Source organism: Haliaeetus albicilla, chromosome 5 (assembly GCF_947461875.1).
Source record: "Haliaeetus albicilla chromosome 5, bHalAlb1.1, whole genome shotgun sequence".
Lineage (NCBI taxonomy): Eukaryota > Metazoa > Chordata > Aves > Accipitriformes > Accipitridae > Haliaeetus > Haliaeetus albicilla.
Window position 1 is genome coordinate 46,448,484 of NC_091487.1, and position 22,746 is coordinate 46,471,229.

At 52.3% G+C, this 22,746-nt stretch overlaps 1 protein-coding gene across 2 annotated transcripts in view; it reads left to right on the top strand.

Moving 5' to 3' along the window:
* The first annotated feature begins 687 nt into the window (after positions 1 to 687).
* The window catches only part of ALX4 (ALX homeobox 4), a 43,723-nt gene continuing 21,664 nt past the window's right edge, over positions 688 to 22,746 (top strand). Inside the window, exon 1 of one of the 2 annotated variants that reach the window (XM_069784662.1) lies at positions 688 to 1,749. In XM_069784662.1, coding sequence (XP_069640763.1) covers positions 1,335 to 1,749 — 415 coding nt within the window. In that variant the 5' untranslated portion in view covers positions 688 to 1,334. Of the gene's footprint in view, positions 1,750 to 6,151; positions 6,368 to 22,746 lie in introns of those variants that run through there. The other variant, XM_069784664.1, reaches the window with a different exon arrangement.

Consider the following 22,746-nt stretch of genomic DNA (forward strand, 5'->3'; position numbering starts at 1 on the left):
TTTCCTTTTTTTTTTTTTTTTTACTGAAGAACTGTGGATGTAGTTTGCGTAATATCTTTATTACTGAAAACTTCAAGGTAAGCGAGCAATAGAAACCAGATGTGGGGATGGGAGGAAGGCAGGGTAAGAGTAAGTGTAAGGGGTAGCAGGAGTTAACCGGGGGAGGAGGGGAATCAGGTTGAATGGCGGGAGGGGGGGGACGACGGAAGGTGAATATTGATTTATTTTTGAGCCCTTTTTGGGTTGCAATTGACCCCTCGAACCAAAAAGGTCTCCTGCCAGCCTCTGTCCCTTTCCAAGTTCACCTCTGGCAGTCCCAGAAACCGGGGCCAATTTTGTGTGCTCGGCGACCCTGTTAAAACCCCTCCCCGCTGCCCTCCCGCTCTCGATCCAGTTGTTTTACACCTGGAGAGAGCACGGGTTTTAGAGGTAAATAAATAACGAGAACTTCCCTGCCGATGTGGTGCTGGGCGACCGCCGTACCGGGGGAGGCAAACGGCTCACGGCAGCGCTGGGAGAGCTGCCGGCCGTGAAGGGGTTAATTTGGGGGTTTGGGGGGGGAGCTTAAAGGCATATAGCTGCGGGGAAAATCCGTATTGCCTTGAATCCGGAGGAGGGGGCCGCGGAGGCGGGGGTCCCCGCAGCCGGGGGGGGCAGCGAGCGGCGGGGAGGGCCGGAGCGAACCGAGCGTGTCACGACCGTGAAATCGGTCCCCGGTGCTTCCGCCTTGCGCGGATCCCACGTCCATCCCTTCGTGGCATTCGTGTCAGCCGTTTGCTTTTCTGGTTTTTTAATCATAAAAAAAAGACAAAACCCCCAACTTTCGGGGTTGTGTTTTTTAAGGCAAAAGATATGACCTCCACCCCCCTCTGCTGCCACACACCCCCGGACACAGACACACACACCCCTTCCTGGGCCCCCTCCCCTCCACTGTCATCATCTACATATTAATTGGGGGAGAGGTCTCTCTCCCTCTCTTTTTTTCTTTTTTTTTTTTTTCGTTTCCCCTATGCGTGGGGGGGGGAAGTGCGGAGAAGAGCTTCTTTAGAGTGTAGATAGTTTGGAGGGAGAGACGGAGGGCAAGTGTGTGTGTGCGAGAGAGAGAGAGAGGGAGGGAGGGAAAGAAAAAGACCCCTTTTACTGTGCGAGATCTTAAGGGGGTTTGGAGATCTGGTTAGCTTTCAAGAACATCTGAATCCTCTTAGAGCTCCCTGGCCCAGCTGTGTGTGTGTGTGTGTGTGTGTGTGTGTGTGTATGCGAAAGGGAGAGAGAAAGAGAGGTTCCTGGTGCCCCTCCAAGCGCATTAAGGACACTCGGGCCTTTTAATTTTAGGAATGAATGCTGATACTTGTGTTTCTTATTGTGATCCGGCTGCCATGGATTCCTACTACAACGCAGCCTCCCAGGGCACAGAAGGCTCCTCGCCTTTTAGGGCATTTCAAGCAAGTGACAAGTTCAGCCCTACTTTCCTGGCCAGCAAAGGACAAGGCTTTGGTGACAGCAGCACTAAGTGCCGGAGCCGCTACAGCCAGCAGGAATGCCAGTCCCTGGATGGCAGCGTGCAGGCTCCCGGCTCTGCCGGGGGTCCGGCCTCCTTTAACAAATACCCTCCGCAGCAGCAGCAGCAACAACAACAACAACCACCGCACCTCTACATGCAGCGAGGTCCCTGCAAAACCCCCCCGGAGAGCAACCTCAAGCTGCAAGAGAGCAGCGGTCACAACGGAGCTCTGCAGGTCTCTTGTTACGGTGAGTCCTTGGCGTCCGGCGGGGGGGGGGGGGGGGGGAGGAAAGCACCGGGGGGAGAAACCGGAGAGAGACGCCCGGGGCTGGAAAGGGCCTCCCGGGGGCGGGAGAGGGGGGGTGGGGAGGTTGTGTGTGTGGGGGGGGGGTTGCTTGGCCGGACAAGTCCTCCCGGGGTCAAGGAGACCTTGCCCGGGGAGCGCAGCCCCATCCCGCAGCGGTGGCGGGGCTGGAGGGGGGGGGGCACTGTGCCCTTTCCACCCCCCCAATATCTTTATTCCCACCCGGGGCTGGAGCCCGCGATGCCCGCGGGAAGCCGCGTTTCCCCCCCGTCCCGTCCCGCTTTGCAGTGATTTTAATCGTAATTTCTGAGCGGGGCCGATGCGCTCCCGGGCAGCGTCAGTTCTTGAGCGATGCAGGGAAATCCGCAATAAACGGGGAGAGAAACAGAAAGAGAAAGAGCGAGCGGACCGCCGGGCTGCGCAAAATATTCTCTACGGGAACCCTCTTCCAGAGGGAGAATTTCTGGAAAATTTCACCGAAATCTTCGCTTTCCGCTGTAACGGTTTCTCCCATTTTCCTGTCTCTCACTTTCTCCCCTAATTGCCGCTCCCTAATTGATTTCTGCCCGGCTGCAGATAACCCACTCGCATCCTCTCCGCGGGTCATTAGCGGCAATTAAGACACTCCCTTGCGCTGGCGCTCGGCAGGGACAGCCTGGAACGGGGTCGCTTCTCAGGTCGTTTCCGAGCGTGGCTTTAAAAAGCTTCTTCGGGAGGTTTCCGCTATATCGAGGCCATTTAGGGAAAAGAAAGAAAAAAAAAAATCCCAACAACACCCCCCGCCCCGAAAAAAAAACCCACCAAAACCACCACCACCAACAACAAAAAGCCAGCAACCAGACAAATGAAACAGCCATAATTTTTTTTTTTTTTTTTTTTTTTCTGGAGAAGGTGGAAATGCAATTTCTTCCTCTCCCTCCCGGTGATCTCGGGGCGGGCAAATTGGGGCTGCCCCGGCCTGGATTCAGCGCGTCCCCGGCTGGCGTGGGGGGGCCGCCGTGTCCCCGTACTCGATGCGCCGGTCCACCCGTGAGTGACCCCGCCGGGCAGGGACAACGACAGGGCCGTGCCGGGGTCTCCGGGGAGCCCCTAAAGACGGGCGGTGACTGCGGACTGGGGAAGCTGGGAAGCCGGGAGAGGCTCGGGTCAAGCCGGCCATCCCACCTCTTAGGCTCTGGCCATCATTTTGGGGGCTCTTTGCCCTCTTTACTTTCCCTTTCCCCCCATCTTCTAGACCTAAAAGGGGGCAGAAGCCCCTTCCCCCTGCGCGCTGGGCCGCGTTCAAGCGCCGTCCATCAGTCCCTGTCTCCAGCCAAGGTGTCCCCGCATCCCTCCCTGTCCCCGCATCCCGCTCCACGGACCCGCTTCCCCCCGCCCCCCATCCCCAGGTGACTCCCTTCCCGGGAAAAGGGCATTAAGTCCACGCCGGGTAGCCGTGCCCGGGAACCGCAGGCAGAACCCGGCTGGGCAGGGGTCGATCCCGTGTGTCCCCCCCGCACCCCGGGTATTTCCCCGCCGGACCGCGGAGTGGCGTGGGGGGGGAAGCTGCTTTCTTTCTCGTTCTGGCCCGGGCTTAGGCTGGGGTTTTCTCCCTCTCTTTCTTCCCCTTCCCCACGGACGGACAACCCCACGCCGGCACCAAGGCCCGCTCCGCACCCGCGGAGGCCTGCTGGGGCCAAGCCGGAGCCCACGGGCGAAGTGGGAGCGCGGGGGAGCCCCCGGTGCCTTCCCGGCCGCCCTGCCACCCTCTCCCCGCTCACCCGGCTCTCTTGTGTTTTTTAGGTTGTAAAGCCCAGGGCGCCGGCTTAGCGTGTGATGACACGTTACAACCCCCTCCCCTGGTAGACCCACGCGAGTTTATCACCTTCCATCAAACACCGCCGGGGTCCCCTCGGATTGATTTTTTCAAGCGGGGCTCCGGGCTTGACTCGAGTGGGAGCCCCGTGTCGGAGGGCCCGGGCTCGTTGCGAGCCCCTTGTGCTGTGGGTAGGGACGGGGGGGCTGTAATAAGACACGCGTGGATCCGTGAGGATAATTAATAGCAATAATAATAATAATGGTTAACGATGGAGGGGAGAGACCCGCTAATAATAGCCAGATCGGGGGTTCGCAGAGCGACTGCAGCGCCCGTAGGTGCGTCTCCGCCTTCTCCCAAAACTGCTAAACCCACCGCGCCCGGCTAACGGGACCGGGAAAAACACGGAGGAAATACCGTGGGTGTGGGGGAGAGCCGGGGAAAAGAGACCCTTTCTCCGGGGAAAAGTCTTCTTTCTCCGCAGCGGGAGTTCAGCGCGGCCGGTTAAGGCGGAGGGGATGCAAGGCGGGTGGGGAGAATTTGCTCCGGGAGAAATTTGCTCGGGGAACCGGCGGCTGCCCCGCTGCCTCCCCGGTGCCGGTACCGCCGTCCCGGTGGTGCACAAGGGGGGAAAGGAGCGCTGGCTCCCCGGTTACCCGGGGCTGGGGAGGATGCTTGGGGGGGGACACACGACTTGGGACGCCGTGCCCGTGAATCCCTCAATTTAAAGAACACCACCCCCCCCCAAAAAAAGATTAAAAAAAACCAAACCCTAAACAACCCAAAACCCGAGGCCGACAAAACGCCAGGCGGCCGGTTCCCCCCCCCCCCAGCAGCCGGAGCTGCTGCGGGCCCACGGCCCTGGCCGGGCTCCGCTTTTCCCCTTCTGGCGTATAGAAGCCCCCCCACGGGAGGCACGGCAAGCAGGGATGCCCCCCCCTCCTTTTTTTTTTTTTTAATTTTATTTTAATTCTCTAATAAACAAGTCATTTCGAGTTCTAAAAAGGCCGTGCCTGCCATCTATTGCTCTCGGCTTCTATTTCTAGATCTAAGCCCTTTCCATCGCATTGTACGGATAAATATAGGCCAAGGGAGAACTGCGGCCGTAAATACACGGAGGACACCAGCGGCGGTCGCCTAAAAGCTTCCAAGCCCGGCTGCTGGCAGCACCGGTGGTACCGGGCAGCCCTGGCCACCGGCCGGGCTCCCTGCAGCCCCCTCGGAGCGGCGTTGCCGGCCTGGTCCTTGCCGGGGGGGGGGGCTCCCACAGTCCCCCCCCCCTCTCCTTTCCCAGCCATAAATAGGGGTACGGGTTATCCCGCAGAGCGGCACCGGCAATTAAAGGCGAAATCTGAAATAAAAGCCCTCAGAACAGGTTATATATCTTGGTTTAGGAGGGGAAAAAGCTTTCCGAGGATTTATGTGCTGGAGTAATCTGAGTCGCTAGTTCTACTGCGCGGAGCTGAAGTAAGCTGTATGTCTTGAAACATATGTACGCGTATACCCGTATACACTCACAAATATATACGTGTATTGCTGGCTAGAAATATGGGCTGGAAAAAAAAAATAATCCTTTGGGGAGCGAAGGCGAATGTGATAGGGATGTTTGCTCAAAGGAAACAGGAGAAAGGAAACGGGCTTTCTCTAACAGAGGAAATTCTTTAAGTGCCGCGTTATGCAAATAACGACCATTTCTTTTATTTAGCGAGCAAATAAAAAGCGCAGCCTGAACGGCGTTATTAATAGAACAACTGCCGTAGGAATCGGAGCCTCGCTGCGTCCTTTTTTTTTTTTTAAATTGACACTTTTAATGCATTTCTCCTCCTCCTCCTCCCCCCGTTAATGTAATGTAAACTGCAGGCACGGCAGGAACGAGCTCGCCAGCGGGTCCCCCCCCCCTTCTCCTCCGCCTCCCGTGAGACCCCGCCGGCTGCCAGGCGCTGGGGGCTCCCCGCGGTGCCGCGCAGATCCCCCGCCGGTATCCGACGGGCTTTGCCGTTCTCGCCGGGGAGCACCGACAGCATCTGCCCCCCCCCCTTCCCTTCCCCCGGCTCCCACAGCAGCCCCTGAGCCCGGGGAAGGTGGTAGTGGGGTGCGTGTGGGGGGGGTTTACCCGGGACCGTGGGCTCTCCCCGGGATTCTTGCAGGGTAATGCCGTGTCCCCCAGCACCGGGGGCTGGTTTGGGTGTGTGTGGGGGGGTCCCGGTCCTGCCAACCCGTTCCCTCTCCCCCCGTAGCTTTGATCTCGGCTCCCACCCGAGCTCCTTCCCCGCACCGGGGATGGGGGGGGACCCGCGTGGGGTGCTGCTGCCCTGATCCCCGCGGGGGGGGCAAGAGGAGAGTATAAAGGGGAGAAGTACGCGGGAGGGAGGCGCGAGTGGGAAGGCGGAGGGGGGGGGGACGGAACGGAACCCTGGGCGGGCATCAGGGAGAAGAAGAAGCCGGCGAGGGCGGGGAGGGGAGCGGGCGGCGGGGCCGGCCCCTTGCCGGGTGCTGCGGGGCCGGCTGCCCGGCTCGGTTCGGCTCGGTTCGGTTCCCGGCGTGTTGCTGCTGCTGCTGCTGAGGCCGCCCTGGCAAATCGCCCTCTAGCTTTTCCACAATAGGGCCACCAGATCTGCCATTCAAGGGCTCCGGCACCCTCCCAGGGAGGGGAGGGAGCTCTCGCCGGGAGTTTGGCTAAGGCTCTCTTTGAAGAGACCCTCGGAGGTGCGGGATCTCTCTCCTCCGTGGAAACCTGCGGGATTTCCTCAGGGAGCAGGAGGCGAAGGTAGGGCTCACGCTCCTCAACCCCCGGCCGCGCAGGAAGATTTACTCGCGGCTCTTCCCCAAGGTGTTTTGCGCTTCTCTCTTGGCTCGGACGGTAGATTTTGGCTGGAGGCTTTGCGAGGATTCCTGACCCGAGCTGTTCGTAACGCTCATGTGTCAGGGGAGAGGGAGCCTCACCCCCCCCCCTCCTTATTCCCTCCTTGCGGGAAGATTTCTCTTCGCACTAGAGCTGTTGGTTTTCGACTCGTCCGCTGCTGATTGGGATTAACTCCGCTTTAGCTGCAGCGCACGCCTGTAACCCCAGCAGGACGTTACCAGCAACAAGAAGGGTGCGGAAAGAGAGAGAAAGAGTCTTAAAACTTTTACTAGTCTGAATTGTTTTGAAAGCAACTCAGCGCGGAGCAGACGAGAAAAATACCGATGGGGAGAGAGATTTGGAGATGCTTACTGAGTGTGTCTTTTCCTAAGGGTTTGGTGTAGGAGTCCTATTAACAATATATGCTGATGCCAGATAGCGCAAATGAGCTGTGTGTGTGTTATCTGGAGCTGCAGGCTGTTTATTTTGTGCAGCCTTTTGAGTGTACGTTCAGTGTGGTTGCATGACTAACTGGCTGGAGTGATTCACTGGCTGCTTTATGGGTGACTGCTCAAAACAAGTTGTGAATCAAAAGAGATTTCTTTGGCTGTGGTTTCTAACCTCCCAAGTTAAATGCACTCAGGGTTTAAGGGGAGCTAATGTGCAGACTGCAATCCCTCAGATCTGGAAGATTCATTCCTTTTCCAAGCCCTGCGTTCAAAGCCGTGATGAGTTTCCCTTGTAAGAGGGAGGTGGTGTCTGGGAGGCTCCGAGCCAAGGGCTGCCGCTAAGGGACACCTCCAGCCACGGCCCTGTCCCTTCGGTCACCCTAGTTCCCAGCTCTTCAGCCAGTTTCGCTCCCTGGAGTCCTTAAGCCGCTTTATTATCTTGTTCAGGACATTTGGGTAGCTGTAGCAATTCTCAGGTAAAAAGCGCGATGCATCCTGTGGCAGTAAGAGACTTTTCTTCCCATTTTGCAGCCGGAAAAACCGAGACTCGCAACCCGCGAGTGGCCTGTGCAAGGCAAAACTGTTGCTGCTCGGTGGCATCAGGGTGACCTTCCCAGGGCCGTGACTCCGGCAGAAGGAGGCTCTCGGCGGGCTGGAGAAGGAGCCCACTGCCGGAGTCAGAAAACTCACGGAGTAGAGGGCCTGTGTTTGACTTTGGAAGGGGCTGAACTTAGTTTTCCTGACAGTCAGGTCCTTACTCGGTGCAAGAAGCTGTAGCAATTGGTGTGTTTTCATATGCTCAGGTCTCTCAGTACATGAACTAGGCTCAACCTGCCAATCCACATTAACGGTCTCATCTTTAAAATGCAACTCATCGGCGTGGGCAACCTATATGGCCAACACAAGATACAGGTTCGTCACTGCTTTTCAGAAAATGCTGAGAAATCCCTGCCCCCAAAATCATATGTTTCTGAGGTACTCCTCCTACGCGTTTAGGGGGAAAAAAAAAAAGCCCATCTCAGTTGTTAATCAGCTTGGAAAGCATAGGTCTAATATCTTTATGTGGATACATTTTCAAAAGGAAAAGAAATAGTTCTGGATTAGGAGAAGCCTGAGCAGTAGTGCAGCTAATATAGGACCCCTGTGACTTCAGAAGCATTTACTAAGAGATGGATGGGAACATTTCATATGAATAAAGCGTTAGAGTAATTTACCATAGTTATATGTCTCAGCTGCCTCAACTTGTAAATGAAAGTTCATAAGTAAAGGAGGAAAGCTACTTACATATATTAAATAAATGACCTCTGCTTTATTTTCTGTGTAAGTTCAGATGAATCAATGTTATTATACACACTGGTGAATCTGCTTGGCCGTGTTTTCATTCATGCTTGCAAATCATCTTCATATTTTGACTGTCACATAAGTAGACGTGATGTGAAAGAGCAATTGCGATCACCACGGTACTTCTAGGGCCATTTTTTGATCCAAGAGAGACGGGTCGGTGAGCAATAGGGAAGAGGGATAGAGGGAGAAAGGAACAGAGATGAATGAGAAGAGGCAGGGGAAGAAGAAGAGGATCTATCTTGCATGGGCAATGAGCAGTGGCAGACTCAGCACTATTATGGAAGGTGATCCGCAACTGGTTTTATGGACTATATAAGCACGAATCCACCAGCATCAAATTCTTTATCTCTCTGTTGAGAATAGCTGTGATTCAACATTTAGTAGCTGCTATCTTCAGGTCCCAGCAGGATTTAGCCATGACAAGCTGGTATGTCATGAACTATGGTGTCTCCTTATCTCCGGTGATTGAAGACCATTGCATCACCTAACTCAGCAGATAAATGCCTATTTAAATCTGATAAATTTTTTTTAGTGAAGATGCGGTTTAAAGGTTTATCTTGTGGCAGCTAATCTGCTTGCTGGAAACAGATGGTTGAATCAGTATTATTTCTAAATATATTCTTTATTAGCAAGAACTGTGTTCATTAGCTGTAAGGCAAGTGGGTTTTCAGCTGGTGATGGAGCCTGAAAGGTAAGCTGACTTAGTCACTGATAGACTTGCTGTACGCTGAGGCTGGGTGAAAACCCTGTGGGGTTTATGAAGACAGCAAGCGCCTTTATTCAGTAAAAGTCTGAAAACACTATAGAACCAAAGAGGGGGAGTCAACAGAAAGTCAAGGCCCATCAGAGAAGTGCTATCAATGGGAAATGAGGAACCTGAGGAAGAGACAGAACAAACGTTTTGGGCAGGCTTCCGTCTAGGGGAAATAAAAGAAACTTGTAATGTCTCAAAATAACTCCTATCTGATTGCCATAGTGTTTAGGGAGATAGGGCTTTGCGTGTAAGCACCGCTGCATAAAAGAAATACCTTGGGTCTCATCAGTTCCTCCCTGTAGCTGTCTCCTCAGGACTTTGGGTATTGGCTGACCGCTTCAGTCTGGAGCAGTAACACCGGCGTCGGGGTAGGATGCAATTTCCAAAGACGAAAATGGGGAACTGTATTCATTCTTTTGATGCAAGAGGGACCAGATAACGAAGGTGCTTGCAGACATCTAACCTATTCAGGAGCAGTGGAAGGTGAAAGGAATTCACACCAGAATCAAATCAAAACAAAATAAAGATGTAAACTGTGCACAGGGAGAGAGGGCAATATCGGGAATTATCCCAGAAAGGGACAAAAACAGTCAGAGAATGACTCTGTGCTGGGACAGTGCCCAGAGAGATCTGAAGGCCCAGCTGCAAGACCCTGACTCCGCGAGGTGCTGGGGAACGTGCGTGATGCTGGCCAGAAGATGTTTCACAAAACAGGGGAAAGGGGAAAATGTTATTCAGCCTGAAAGTTAACAGGAGGCCTGAGCCACCACAAGGTTTCTGAAAGAATAGAAACCCATCTCGAAAAGGAAACCAGAGGCTCACCAGCTTGCTGGGCGTGGAGTTGGTCTCAGGCTGTTGGGTCTGGCCATTTCCAGCCTGCGTGCTCTGTAACGCAAGCACGTGGAGGCCCACAGCATCAGGTTTTTCCCAGCCCCAGCGACGCCACTCGAGAAAAGACCCCATGGGAGGTTGATGCATGTCCGTTCCCACCACATGGCTGGCTGGAAAGAGGAGCCGGCCAGAGCTTTGCTCTCCAAGCGCTTCTTCACAGGGAAGAGCCTGAGGCCAAACGCTGGGGCAGGGATACGCTCTGGAGCCTGGACCGCGGTGCTGGTCTCCAGTTTAGGAGGCTGCGAGACCTTCTGGAGCACCGTGCGGTTCTTTTCCAGCCTTCCCTGGGATGGTGCATGCCCAGACCTCATCCTGGAGTGGAGTCAGGAGCACAGCTGTGGCAAGGACCCATACCTGAGAGCTGAGAAGCACTGCGCTATAGACATAACCTGGCTTATCAAGATTTGGTCTGAACCTTCGTAAGCAGATTGGAGCCAGATATCAGTCTGAGCTAGACAGGACACAGCCAAATGCTAGAAGGCAAGAGGAAGAAGAGACCCACCTAAATTGGCAGAGGACCTGCAGACATTTTGTGTTCCTCACGTCTCCAGATGCCAGTGAGGACTTCCAAGATAAATAGCCGATGGACCAATTGCTAGACACTTAGGCAGATCGTGCAGGAGGCCAGAAACACTCCATGAAGCTGTGGGATTTATGGCAGAGCGTAAATATTGCATTTCAGCCCTTGAATAGAAGTTGGAAGGCTGCTACTGGAAGAGAAGGGAAGCTGGTTGCTTTATATAGGTATGAGGTCCTGTGCTAGAGAGAAGAGTATTTCCATCCTGTTCATTCCACTTCAAGCTATTAGGAAAAGAGACTTAGGCAGGATAGAAAGCAATGGGGGATTGGCTACAACATCAAACATGAGTGCAGCAGCTTGGTTAAGTGCGGCTCTGGTGGGGAGGGGAAATAGCCACAGAGAGGGTTGTTATAAATATATGGCTAGTCAGGACAGAGCCTCGTAAAAATCTGCTGAAAGGCCCAAACTCAACTCAGGAAACGGGGACTGAAGCTGCACATGCAAAGCTGGGTGATCCTGGTTTTAAGTTAGAGTTGAGGCTGTAGCAAGGCTTTGCGGTGCCCAGGGCTGGGTATTAAGTGGGTGTTCAGAGAAGCCCACTCTTCCCTCATAGCCTTTAATTAGTTTGCTTTTGGAAAGGGTACTGTTGTGGCTGGGTGTACTGGAAATCCCCTTTTCCTTAGCCTTGGTGGCAAAAATCGAAGTTCTTCGTTCAACAACCTATTTGCCTCCATTTGGCAGCGGTCCACTTCAGAGGGAGGGCAACGGGGGAAGTCAAGCAGCAAGAAAGGGGTTTATCGCCTGTGTCATTCATGGGCATCGCAGATGCTCATTCAGGTGCTGCAGTTGGTAATTGAAACTAGACAGAGAGGGAGAAGATGGAACAATCCAAAAGGGAGCCACCCCATGGGTGTAAGGAAAGGCAGGGACTGAGGAAAGCGTCCTCGTTGGGGAGAAATCCATGCAGGAGACTGGACCGCCGGGATCCAGGAAAATGCTCAGCATAGCCAAGGTAGGAGATGACCTCACACTCAGCATGTACATCACTGTGGTTGGGACCTTGTCCGTGAGCAGCAGCCTGCGGTGTTTTCCTTTAAAGACACGGCTCATGTGAAAGAAAGAGGTTTGGGCAATCTGTTTGCGGCGCCTGCCTCCGTGGGCAGGCCCCTGAGCTGTCTCTTTGAGCTTGCAGCCAGTTCTTGGACCTCATCTGTTGTCCTGGTTAGGAAAAAAGGCCAGCAAGAGCTTTGCTGTGTAATATATTAATCAAAGAGTGCTTGTGCCTTACCATTAATAGATAATATCTGGGATGTGCCTTACTGGGTTCATTTTGATTTCCACGGTGGATATCTGGAGGTGAAAATGGCTTTCGTGTTAGCACAAGTCTGTAGCAAACTGTAGAGTGGGTCTCCCATCACGTGCGTAAGGCGGCCCTCACTCAAGAGACCAACAGAGCAGGTATTCCACGGCCAGCCACCCAGTCCCTGCGTTATAGCTGAGGATATCCTGGCATATGGCAGACCCTTTAATAGGAACCGATAACGTTTTATAAGCGGGCTGTCGCGAGCTGGAGGCTGCCAATCTGAAATTGAACCCAGAGCAAGGAGAACTGTTGAAAAGAGGTGTAACACGCACCCCGGGCAAACGCTGAGCCGGGGGCGATGGGGCAGCCCTTCCCCGACGCGAGGGAAGGGAGCACGGCACTTTCAGCCTGCCTGGCCTTGCAGGGCACTGGTCCTGCTGCCGGAGGCTCAGCTGCAGATGTGCCAGGATCACAAAAGCTCCACATGCTCCTTGGGAGAAGAGAAAGCTGCCTCGGTGGCTGGAGGAGAGCGGCTGGGCATTTTCAGAGCTGAAGCAGTTTCTGTTGAACAGAGCTGGGGGTGCCTGCGGGGTGGGGATGGCGCTGACACGAGACCGTAGTCACCAAAGGTTAGTTCTACCAACACGATGTTCAAATGCCTTTTTGGGGGTGGACACCTCCCTCAGCAGGACAGCAAGAAAAGATTGAGGCTGCATCCTTTTTTTTCACCTTTCCTTCACCATCTGCAGGAATGAAAACGCTCCTGCTTCATCCAGTAGGTGTAGGTTTGCAAGAGCAGAGTTCAAGGAGCTAAAAGTGTCCCTCAAGAAGGCTCCCAGCATCAAAACAAGGTGTGATTGAAAAAAAAAACCCTCATTTGGCAACCGTGTCTGCTTTTGAGTATAGAGTCTCTTCAGAGTAGCAGGGCAAAAGCTCTCTGGTCATGGTGGGAAGGCTTGGAATTTAAAGATGAAATGTTGTATAGGAGATGGGGAAATAAAACAATGGGTGATGAGTATTCATGAGAGTTCATTATACCCGAAACACTCAAAAAGGAGGTTCTGAGGTTTCTTTATGATGTCAAAACCGTTGGACATCTTGAGGTTGCAAAATCCTTAGTCGAGCCAAGAGAGAACTGGTTTTTAGGAAAATGCAGACAGATGATGGAAAATTACTACAGGAACTGTGGTGCATTTCTTGCATGTGTAGTATTTCAAAAGTGGGTCCCCGAAGATGGGGAGAAACCCTACTGAGCAGTGTCTCCTGGGGACTTTACTGCGATTCATTGCTGTTGATGTTGTTGGGCCTTTGCCTGAGATGGAATCTGCCAGACAATATTTGTTGGTAGCTATGGATTTCTTTAGAAAATGACCTGAAGCTTACCCAAAAAGGAACCAAGAGGCTGTGAATGCAACCAAGCTTCTAAGGGATGAATTTTTCACCATATTTGGGGACCTAGACACGAAGACCGTGCAACAAGGCAGAGGCTTTGAGGCCAAAGTGTTTCAGCAGGTTTATCAGAGGCTAGCAAATGCAATAGGAGGTACCCAGCATCCTGCAGATGGTGGAGAGGGGAAGATTGGCTGGTCCTGGGAGGAGGCATTGAGCCAACTGCATGACGCGTGGCCTAGATGCCCCCATTTACACTGCCTGGTCTCCCAGTGCTGCTCCTCAAGGCCTCGGTATCTGCTTGCCCCGTGTCGGCATCTGAGAGACCTTAGTGTATCTTGCACAGCACCAGAAACCTATGGGTGGGCAACTGAGTCACCCCCCCAGATACTTTACATGAGAATGGCAAAAGGACCAGGACTAATCCAGCCCTTTGTCTATTCTGTTGATTTTAATGACTTTCAGAGAGGTAGAAAAGGAAAGTGCAGTCTGACCCCCGTTCTCCTTTTGGGGCATTAGCCAGGAAACATAGCACTCTCCTTGCAAGAAGTTCGTAAATTTGGGCCATTTGGTATGCACTGGTCTGGCCTATCTGGACTCTGCAAAAACTAAAAAAGTGGAACGGCTCAGGTTTTTCTAGAGAAAAACAAATGTGAGCATTGCCTCAGGCAACGTGCTTGTTATCTGATGTAGGCTTATGTGTGGAAACCTGGCTGATTCCACATCCCATGAAGATGGAGAGATTAGGAGTCCGGAGGAGATAAACCATGGTGTGTAGCAGTGACCACATGCATGCGTTAACACGTAAGAGGCCAGTGCGTCCTGGCCCAGGAGGGGTTATGAGGGGAACTGAGTGGGTCCTGAAAGCCAAGAATACAGCTGTGGATGTTGAGCCTGACAGAAATCAGTTCCCTACTGGGGAAAAATAGGGAATGGCCCGGTTTAGCCCACCAAAACCAAAAACTCTGCTGAGAACTCCTTCTCAGGGGGTCAAAAGGAAAGGGAGCAGCAGCTGAAAGCCTGCAGCGGCATCCCAGTGGGAGCAGAGTCAGTCTGAGCTGGCTCTGCGAAAATGGCCCGACAGGCAAACGCGATACGAGTATGTCAATAGCTAAATCGGTTGCTCTGACGCTTTTCCTCCCCATACGTCTGAGAAGAAGCAGGTCCCTGGGTCTGGGTTCTGCTGGCAGGAGGCTGGGCAGGGGATGGTTTTGCAGGGGTGAGCCAAGCAATTCCCTTTTGCTCAGCCCCTTGCTGGAAGTACCGACGCAGCGGTGCGAGCACGGGCAAGCCGATGAAACCAGCAGATGAAGGCACCGAAGACCGCTCGAAGCACATCCCAGAGCAAGGCTAGGTACAGCGTAGGGCCACAGTTGAGCCCAGCGGGGCTGTCCCTGCTCACTCCTCGCCCTGTCGTGTCCTGCACAAGGGGACGTTGTGCCAGGCCACCCCTTCCCCGGGCAGGCAGGCAGCTCTGCTCCGCAGCCCCCAGCTCTCCTGGCAGAGCTTTCTCCTGGGGGCAAGACCATTAAATAAAGAGATGATACACTGGCTTCCAGACTGTTCCTGGCTGGTAGTAATCTATAGAGCTTCTTACTGTAGCATCTGAACATCACAGTCCAGCTACTGACAGGAGATGGAGCACCAAAGTTTTCTTTTCTGTTTATGTCAGATCATGTTCTTGACAAAAAGTTACACGCACACACATCCCCCATCCCTCTCAGCTGGGAGTCCTTTTGCAAAGGAGTTACTTGCAGGGGAAGGCTATTTAGTCCAGTATGTACTAGAGTTTGAAACAAATTGGACTGTATAGGAGTCGTGCTATCCCTGTTTATAAGCCTCAGCTGTAGGAGGTGTCAATGGGGAAGAACGGTGTGATTTAAGCCGATTTGGGAAGCTGCATCTTTGCTTTGGAAAACAGAGGACACGAGCTGCAAATACTCAGAAAGTCCCTAATTCCAGGCAAGCCTCTTGGTACTGACAGCACAGGGGCTCTCTGACCCCTTCTTCGGGATGAAGAGCTTCCAGTTTCCTCTAGCACTAAAACCTTGGCTCTAAACCCCTGGCTTATTGGAAGCTACAGCCTCATAACTGTGTTCACTGAAGGAGTTTTGTAGTTTGGAGCCCCATTATTTACTTCTGACTGTATATCTTCTCCTGAGAGCCTTACAAACAAAATGAATTGCAGCAGAAATCACATATTCCCGTACAGGCATGTTCGCCTCTCGTGAAGCCTGCAAAATCATGACCCAAAAGTACGGTGAGATAGTAAATCTGAGATGGCAGCCTGCAGGAAGCCTAGTCTGACACGAGAAGGAAGGAGAAAGCAACCCGCTGCAGCCCCCAGTAGCTTTGCTTGCAGATGCTCTGAGCCCAAGAGCCGGGGATGTTTTGGGGAGCAGAAGCCAGCCGGTGGCCCCATTAATACCAGGAGTCCTCAGACATTGGAAACTGAAGCGTTTATCTGGTCTTCCCAAATTCCCTTCTTTCCATACCCTTGCAGATAGGCTTATTTCTAAAGATGGAGCGGGTGAAAAGGGGTCTTGCTTACTCTCAACTAGGAAACTGAAACAGTACGTGCCTTTCAGACTGGCGCTTTCGACATGTATTGATTCCAGCCCATGTTTTATGATTGTGTATTTTATTCTCCTCTCTAGGCCATCCTGCCTGCAGTCGTTCTTTCCGCTTGCTGTTAAGGCCTCCCATTGCTTCCCACCCTGCTAGAAAATGCAACTTTTAAACACTGAAGCTCTGGTTGTGGCACTGGCGTAGGGATGGCATCTTCTTTAGGCAGAGCCCTTCTGAGCTGAGGGCTGTTGCAGCACGCAGACGCCCACATGTAGATCAGAAATCTCCCAAACCAAGGGTTCCCCTAAGGGAGTATTTTGGGAGAGAGGGGGCGGGCGGAACAAACGCCCTTTGCGTTACATTTGCAAATTGTGAGCAAGGTATGATTTTTCAAGGTCTGTCTGGGACCCAGGATCGTTGTTGGAGGATGTTTGTGAGTAATCTTTCATCAGCAGATTGTGCGTGTGTGTCAGCCGGTGCAAGGAGCTGAGAGGTGATCTGTGGTGGTGAGTGGAAGGTAGGTATGCAGTGGACACAAGAGATAAAAGTCTTTTCTGTTCCCTGTTTGGATGAGCATCACCAGCAGAAGTAGATTTCTGGGGCCAATACTCCTTTTCACGGGTTCCTAAAGAAGATTTCTGTAAATATTTGCTGGTGTTTACTTGACATTTGCAGTCACTCATGTCAATATGATCCCATCCTGGAATGTTAACTGGAAACAAACACAAAAGTGGGCATGAGCTCAGCTGATGTGGATACAGTGTTTAATTTAGGCTGATTTTCATGGTCATCATCTTTCACGTAATCATCCAGTTCTGCTGAGAATTAGTGGTGCTCCAGGAGCTTCACTGTTTCCAAGAGTCATGATTTTTTTTGTTCTCTGTCAGGAAGCGTGTTACCAGAGTCACTGTTGTTTGTGTCTACTGTCTGACACTTCCTACCAAAATCCTACCTCCAGTTGCTTCTAACTTAATCAAAACTTAACGATTTGGCCTAAAACCTCCCACAGCAGTTGTTTGCCTCTGGCTGTTTTTATAATACTATTTTTTTTAAAGTTCATCTGAATCAATTAAGCTATTTCCAAGAATGTAGCTAAAACTAAGCACATTTTTCTTTTCTCCATGTCAGGAAAAAAAATCTGGCGATGTCTTTTTTCATAAGTTCTGGTGCACTATGCTGTGGAGCAAGACTGTCAGACTTGCAGTGGAGCTGGGCTTTGGGTGGGAAATGTGCTTTGTGCTTTTCCTCTGAAAATTATCTAAGAACAAGCCTTAAGGATCTGTGGCTCTCACTCGCTCAGTAGTGACAGCTTTGATTTTCACACCTAAACACGCTGCAGATTTCCCATGTTCTGGGCATGTTTCCAGCCAGGTCTGAACCCGCTCTTCTTGCAGTGGCCATTTACCCCAGCAGATGATCCAGCCTTGCTTGGAGCCAGGCAAAGTAACTACAGACACAAGAAAAGCTGTATCTGGGGAAGAAGCGGAAGGCTGGGATAAGAAATCTGGATGTGGCAGAAACTTGGTCTGAAGACTGGGGAGGGTGTCGGATTGAATGGGGGCATAGGGCTGGGCGACCAAGATACAAAGGTATTGCATGATTCAGGGCATCTGAGAGGCATAGCGGAGGCCAACAAGACCTTCATCTCCAAGCTGCAAAAATATTGGACAATGCTAAGTACTCTTTAAAACTCAGGCTTGGGTATCTCAGCGTGGCGATTGTGCACTTGGCAGCTCTCTGTCTCGGTTTGCCATCCGTACAACATGAGCAATAGCGGTGCCTCGTCTCACCGGGCTCCTTGTGGCTCAGGCAATCTCTGTGCAACCCTCCGCCACGGCTCGGTGAAGGCTGTGGGAAGCCCGGAGGACACTGCTGAACAGGGTGCGGATGCTGTGCAGTAAGTAAGGATTGCCTTCACACAGGCTGAATGATGAGAAGAAAATGGAGAACTGTTCACCGAGGGTAGGGTCCAGTGTATATGACCTGAAGACCCAGGAAGCAAGAAGTACGTTAGAAAAGAAATAAGAGAAAAGGCACAAAAGCCCTTCACACAGTGCTCTTGCTGTTCATCCTCCCACGTCCTGTAGATATGTTTGGTCCTGGCACTGGGTGTAATTGTGGTGCTGAGCAGGCGGGGACAGCCCCAGGTGACAGAGACAGTCCATCGGTGCCGGTGGAGCCACACCACTCTGGGTACCATCCGCAGCCACAACAGCACAAGGGGCAAACCTCTTCTCCCATTCAGTCTGTCCCCAGAAAAATTTGGTCCCAGAGTGGCTTTCTAATGGAATTCGGTGCTGCAGGGGATAGCGAGAGATCCGTATCTGGGCCTGGTCCAAGTCACTGCCGAGAGCAGTGGCCAGACCCCAGTAACTTCAGTGGTCAGGGTCGAGCGGCTGGAGGGGACAGGCAGGACGGGCGGACGCTGTGGGAGCGCAGCTCACCGGGCATGGGCAGGCTGGGGGGGAGAATTGAACCGCAGAGGTGGAGAAGAAAAGAAGGTCAAATTCTCTTGGTTCGTGCAAACCTACTTCTGTTGTTTTGTTGTTGTTTTTGTCCCCTGGTGACAATTAAATGTGTTGCAAGGTGAAGTAGTCCTCAAGTGAAATGAAATCCCCCTTGCCTTCTCTAACCACGGAGTGCGTAGTGCTCTGAATTATTTGACAAGCACAGTTTATCCTTTGAGTAATTCACGACTCCCCTTTTGCAAGTAAGAGCACACTTTTGTGGATGTTTTCCTTGCTCAGTACTACCTAATGGATTTTTTTTTCCTAATAACTGTCATTTGCCCTGCATCTTGCTATTCTCAACTCGAAATGAAAAACGTAAGTTGCTGGCTGTGAATACTATTCATTATTCATTTACCAGAGGAATCTTAGGCACATTCATCCCATTTCCTCTTAGTGCCTCATTATCAATAAACCTTTGCCTCACTGCTTCTGTAAATCATTTTCATCCCTTTCCTTTGCGAACCATGTGCTTGGGCTCTTGCACAAATGTCTCAGGAGAGTAACTGGCCAAGTCAGGTAGTATCGTTTTCACTCCTTGATAAGCTGACAAAACTTCATTAAGAGGAGATTATTGAACTACACATATATACTTTTTTTGGATGAAGAAAGCATTGCACTTAAACCACGAAGCAAGCAGGGTTTCCCAGCATTTTCCTGCGCACAGCAGCTTGCGTCAGCAATGGGTATCATTCAAAACACTTAGATTACCCTGGCTCCCATGGGAAATGCGCACCTTCTCTCTGCTGTGACGTGAAGGATGGGGAGCTAACCCTCCAGAGATAAAAGTGCACTAAGCTGGTGGTTAGATTTTGGGGCCGAGGAGACAGAGCGTAGCACCCACGATTGACGGTGGGCTCCCATCGGAGGCTGGAGCGGCGCTGGGGGTTCCCCACCTTGGTGGCTGCTGTTCATGGCAAAGGCCAGTGGTGGACGTAGACCTGGAGCCAGACTGGGGCAGGGGAGGAGCGGCTCCCGCGGCGGCTGGAGGGATCCTACAGAGGCCAAGAGTTTATTAAACTTCAGTTTAACTGGAGCTGAAATATGTGCCTCTAACGCAGGGCAGCAGAGGTTAACGGAGTCCTTTATGTAGACGTTTTATGACACTCTTTGGGGATGCATATAAGAAGACTGGGGCGTTCCGAGTAATTTAAATAAATATTTGTTTAGACTGCGTAAGGGGCAATTGGAGTTTCCCGGCAAGTCAGTCTTAGACAGATTTTTCTTTCTTTGCCCTGTCTCCCCAGCTATATAGCGTAGACACACTGCGGTTCACGGCCCGGCCACGCAACGCAGCTGTGCCCCCCCAATACCTTAAAACAGCTCTCATGGGCAGTGAGACCTTGAGGCCGCTGTGCACCCCCTGTACTGCATGGGGGGGGCTCACAGGGGCTGAGGACGACAGCCCCAGGGTGGCCACTGCCCTCAGACCCTGTCAGGGGTCCAGGCTCCCCCCTCTCCCTCAGCCCCAGCATCTCCTCGGCAGGGAAATTCTTCGGGGCCGCGGCACCGTCCTCGTCTCATGACCCCACGGCAAGGGAGATTTTTTTTTTTTTTTTTTTTGCAGTGGGTGACCTGAGCAATGGAACGAGGAGAAGTGTAGAGGTTGGGGGAAACAACCTGCCGCTCTCAGGTTTGCTGTTAGTTATTTTGTCTTCCTTCTTGGTTGGCAAGTTCCCAGTTAGTTTGGTTGCGCTGCTTCTTGCTTCAGTTTGTGATTTTGCTGCCCTCTTTCTTTCTGCCAGGAAAAGCTGATGCCAGTCTGTCACCCAGCCCCAGTGAGTGTGAATTGGTGGGTTTGGTAGCCAGAAACCTAATTTCTTTCTGGGGTACTTCTAAAAGCCTAGTGCTCGTAGGAATATTAGCAACTCCCAGACCTGGGCGGCCTTGAGTTTTGCAATTTGCAGTCGGAATGGAAAAAAGTTTTAGCTGTGATTCCAAGAATGGGCAGGTTTGGGGAAGGCTGAATGTTTTTCTTCCCTCGCCTGCACCTTTCTGTACTAATCAGCTGTATAAACTGAAGAATGGCAGAACTCTTTTGTTAAAGAACCTGGTCCGAACTTTGGCCCAATGCTTAAACTCAACCCTTTCTGTGGTTCAGTAAGGTTCAGCCAATTTTGGGTGTTTTCTGTTTTTACTCCAGCTTTCCCATCACTCCTGCTTTCCAATTTCCAAATGAAAACCGTAGCACCCAAATCCCCCTGAGATGCTCTGTCCTTGGGTAGCAATGGGGCTGCCGCAGCATCTCGCCCAAACTCAGAGTCCCCAGCTTTCCTCCACGGGGGCACCCGGGGGTCCAAATCGGGAAGCACGAGGAGCAGCACAGGAGCTGGGCCGGGAGGATTTGTTGGGGCTTGTCTGACCGCCCGTCTGAAGTACACAACGCTTCACTTGAAACGTAAGGGTAGTCTGGGGACACATATATGCTGCGGGGCTTTGCTGGCTTCGGGCCACAGGCTGGCTGCTTCGGCCAGGCAGAGCCCGCTCAGACGCCTCTCCGGCCGGTGCCTGCAAGGCTTTTGAAGTTCGTCTGTCCCTAATTTGAACCAGGACTCCATAATGCAGAGGCAGCTGAGCTCTTGCTCAGCTCGTGACAAAATGGCTCTGATCTCCCTCCTCCTGCCCCTCCGCTCTGCCGGTTATTTCAGGTTGCCGCTCCAGCCCTGTTCCCAGCAGCACAAAACAGGCCACTGGAAGTCACCTCTGGGAGGCAGCTGAACTTCAGCAATGCATTGCTGCCTCTGCTGCGAAGAGGTTGCTTTCGCAAAGCAGACAGACAGAAGAATGCAGAGAGAGACAGACTGACGGACCGACCGACGGTGTGAACGCTGTCCGGGCAGGCACAGACACATAGGATGGGGTGAATCACTCTCCGAGCTGGCAGCAGGGAATTAAACTGTGCCGTAGCCAGACATCAGAGCAAGGCTCAGCTCCCTTCGGGTGCTTTTCCCTCACCAGCCTTCCCCACCAGCTGGAAGGAGCGTCCCCCTGCTCTCCTCTAACTAGATGGCTGATTTATATCTGCTGTCATACGCGACGGCTGGTGGTGCTGCGCTCGGCATGTGGTTAACGTGGGAGGCAACTCGCATTGAGACCGTGGAAAGTCGCGCCGGTGCCTCGTGCCCCGACGGAGCAGACGCCCTGCTCACCCAGCGCCCAGCCTTGGATGGAAATTGGAGGGGAAATGTCCGGGGCGTGTTTTGGGGAAGAGGGAGGTGCTGACAGGTTGCGGGGGAAAGCTCTGGAGGAGATGACAACTTGCAGCGAAGAGCCCCCTTTTTAACTTGCAGTGCTCAGGCAAGGGATCTTTTCAGATCCTCACGGTGGCCAAAGGCCATGGGTGAGGTTAAGATGAATACATAAATCTGCATCCGATGGGGAGGCTTATGCTCTTCCTTTCAGAGGGAGAGCTTAGCCCTAAGGCCTGCATCACCCTCATCTGTCACTCACATCTGAACAACCCTCAGCGTTTCCACTGGCACTGCCTGCCATCAGCCCCAGAGCTCCCCAGCACTTACCTTTCCCTGCTGCATGTACATGGCCTGACTTCACAACACTTCGGAGCAGGGAGGGGGGTTGAATCTTGGCTACTTTAAACACTATCGTCATGTAACTCGGACTGGAGATCATTTCCAAACGGGAGGAGCAACCTTGCAACCTTGCTGTATCTAGATTTTTCTAAAGAGAACACAACCCTGAGAGAAGTGGATGATCCTAAAGTAAGGCAGACAGGAGGATGGGGCAGATGCTCCCCCAGATGCTGACGGCCAGTTGGTGACACAGCTCCGACGGGAGCAGGACAGAGGCCACACGTTGGGTCAGTGCATCAAAGTGTGCAAAACCCTGTAACGCCTGTCTGTGGAGAACAAAATTCTTCAGCAAATGGCATGGGGACCTGCCTGTTCTCCCTTTCAATTACCCATGGGTCTGTGGACCCTTTTGGAGTTAATTCCCCCAAAACAGCAACTGGCCTGTGTGTAGGTATGAGTCTACAACTGAGATGTAATCCCATTCAATACTTTGTCTTATATTAGTGATGCTGGTTTGTTTTTTTTCTTTATGAGCTCCCATATTTTGTCTTATTCAGCATTGAGCCCGGTCTTCAGAGCAGTTGTTAGGTGCTCACATCTGGTTCTGAGGAACTTGAGAAAAGCCAAGACCCTCAGGCGACCATGGCCACAGCAAGGCAATGCAGGATTGCTTTGGAAGGAGGAGACTACTTATCCAAAAGGTATCAAATTCAGAGCCAAAAGGAAACCGAAAGCTGTTTCAAGCTCCCTTCCGATCCTTGCCTGCCTTGTCCATCTTCCTTGGCAGGCAAGCACTGAGGATATATCAGTTCAGAGGTACTAGGTGGCTTTTGGTTCACATGCACTGTTTTAGGTGGAGACACAAGCAGGACATAGCAGAAACCCACAATTATTTCCCCGTTGTTTGTGACCTGCCTACAGTGGGAAATAAAAGAGACGTTTTAAAATGCAGTAGCTGACCCTCTTGACTGTCATACTTTCAAGCAGGACTTTGCACGTAGCCTGGTGTGCTGAAAACCCATAGCTGACCACCCTTAGCCCTATGCCTG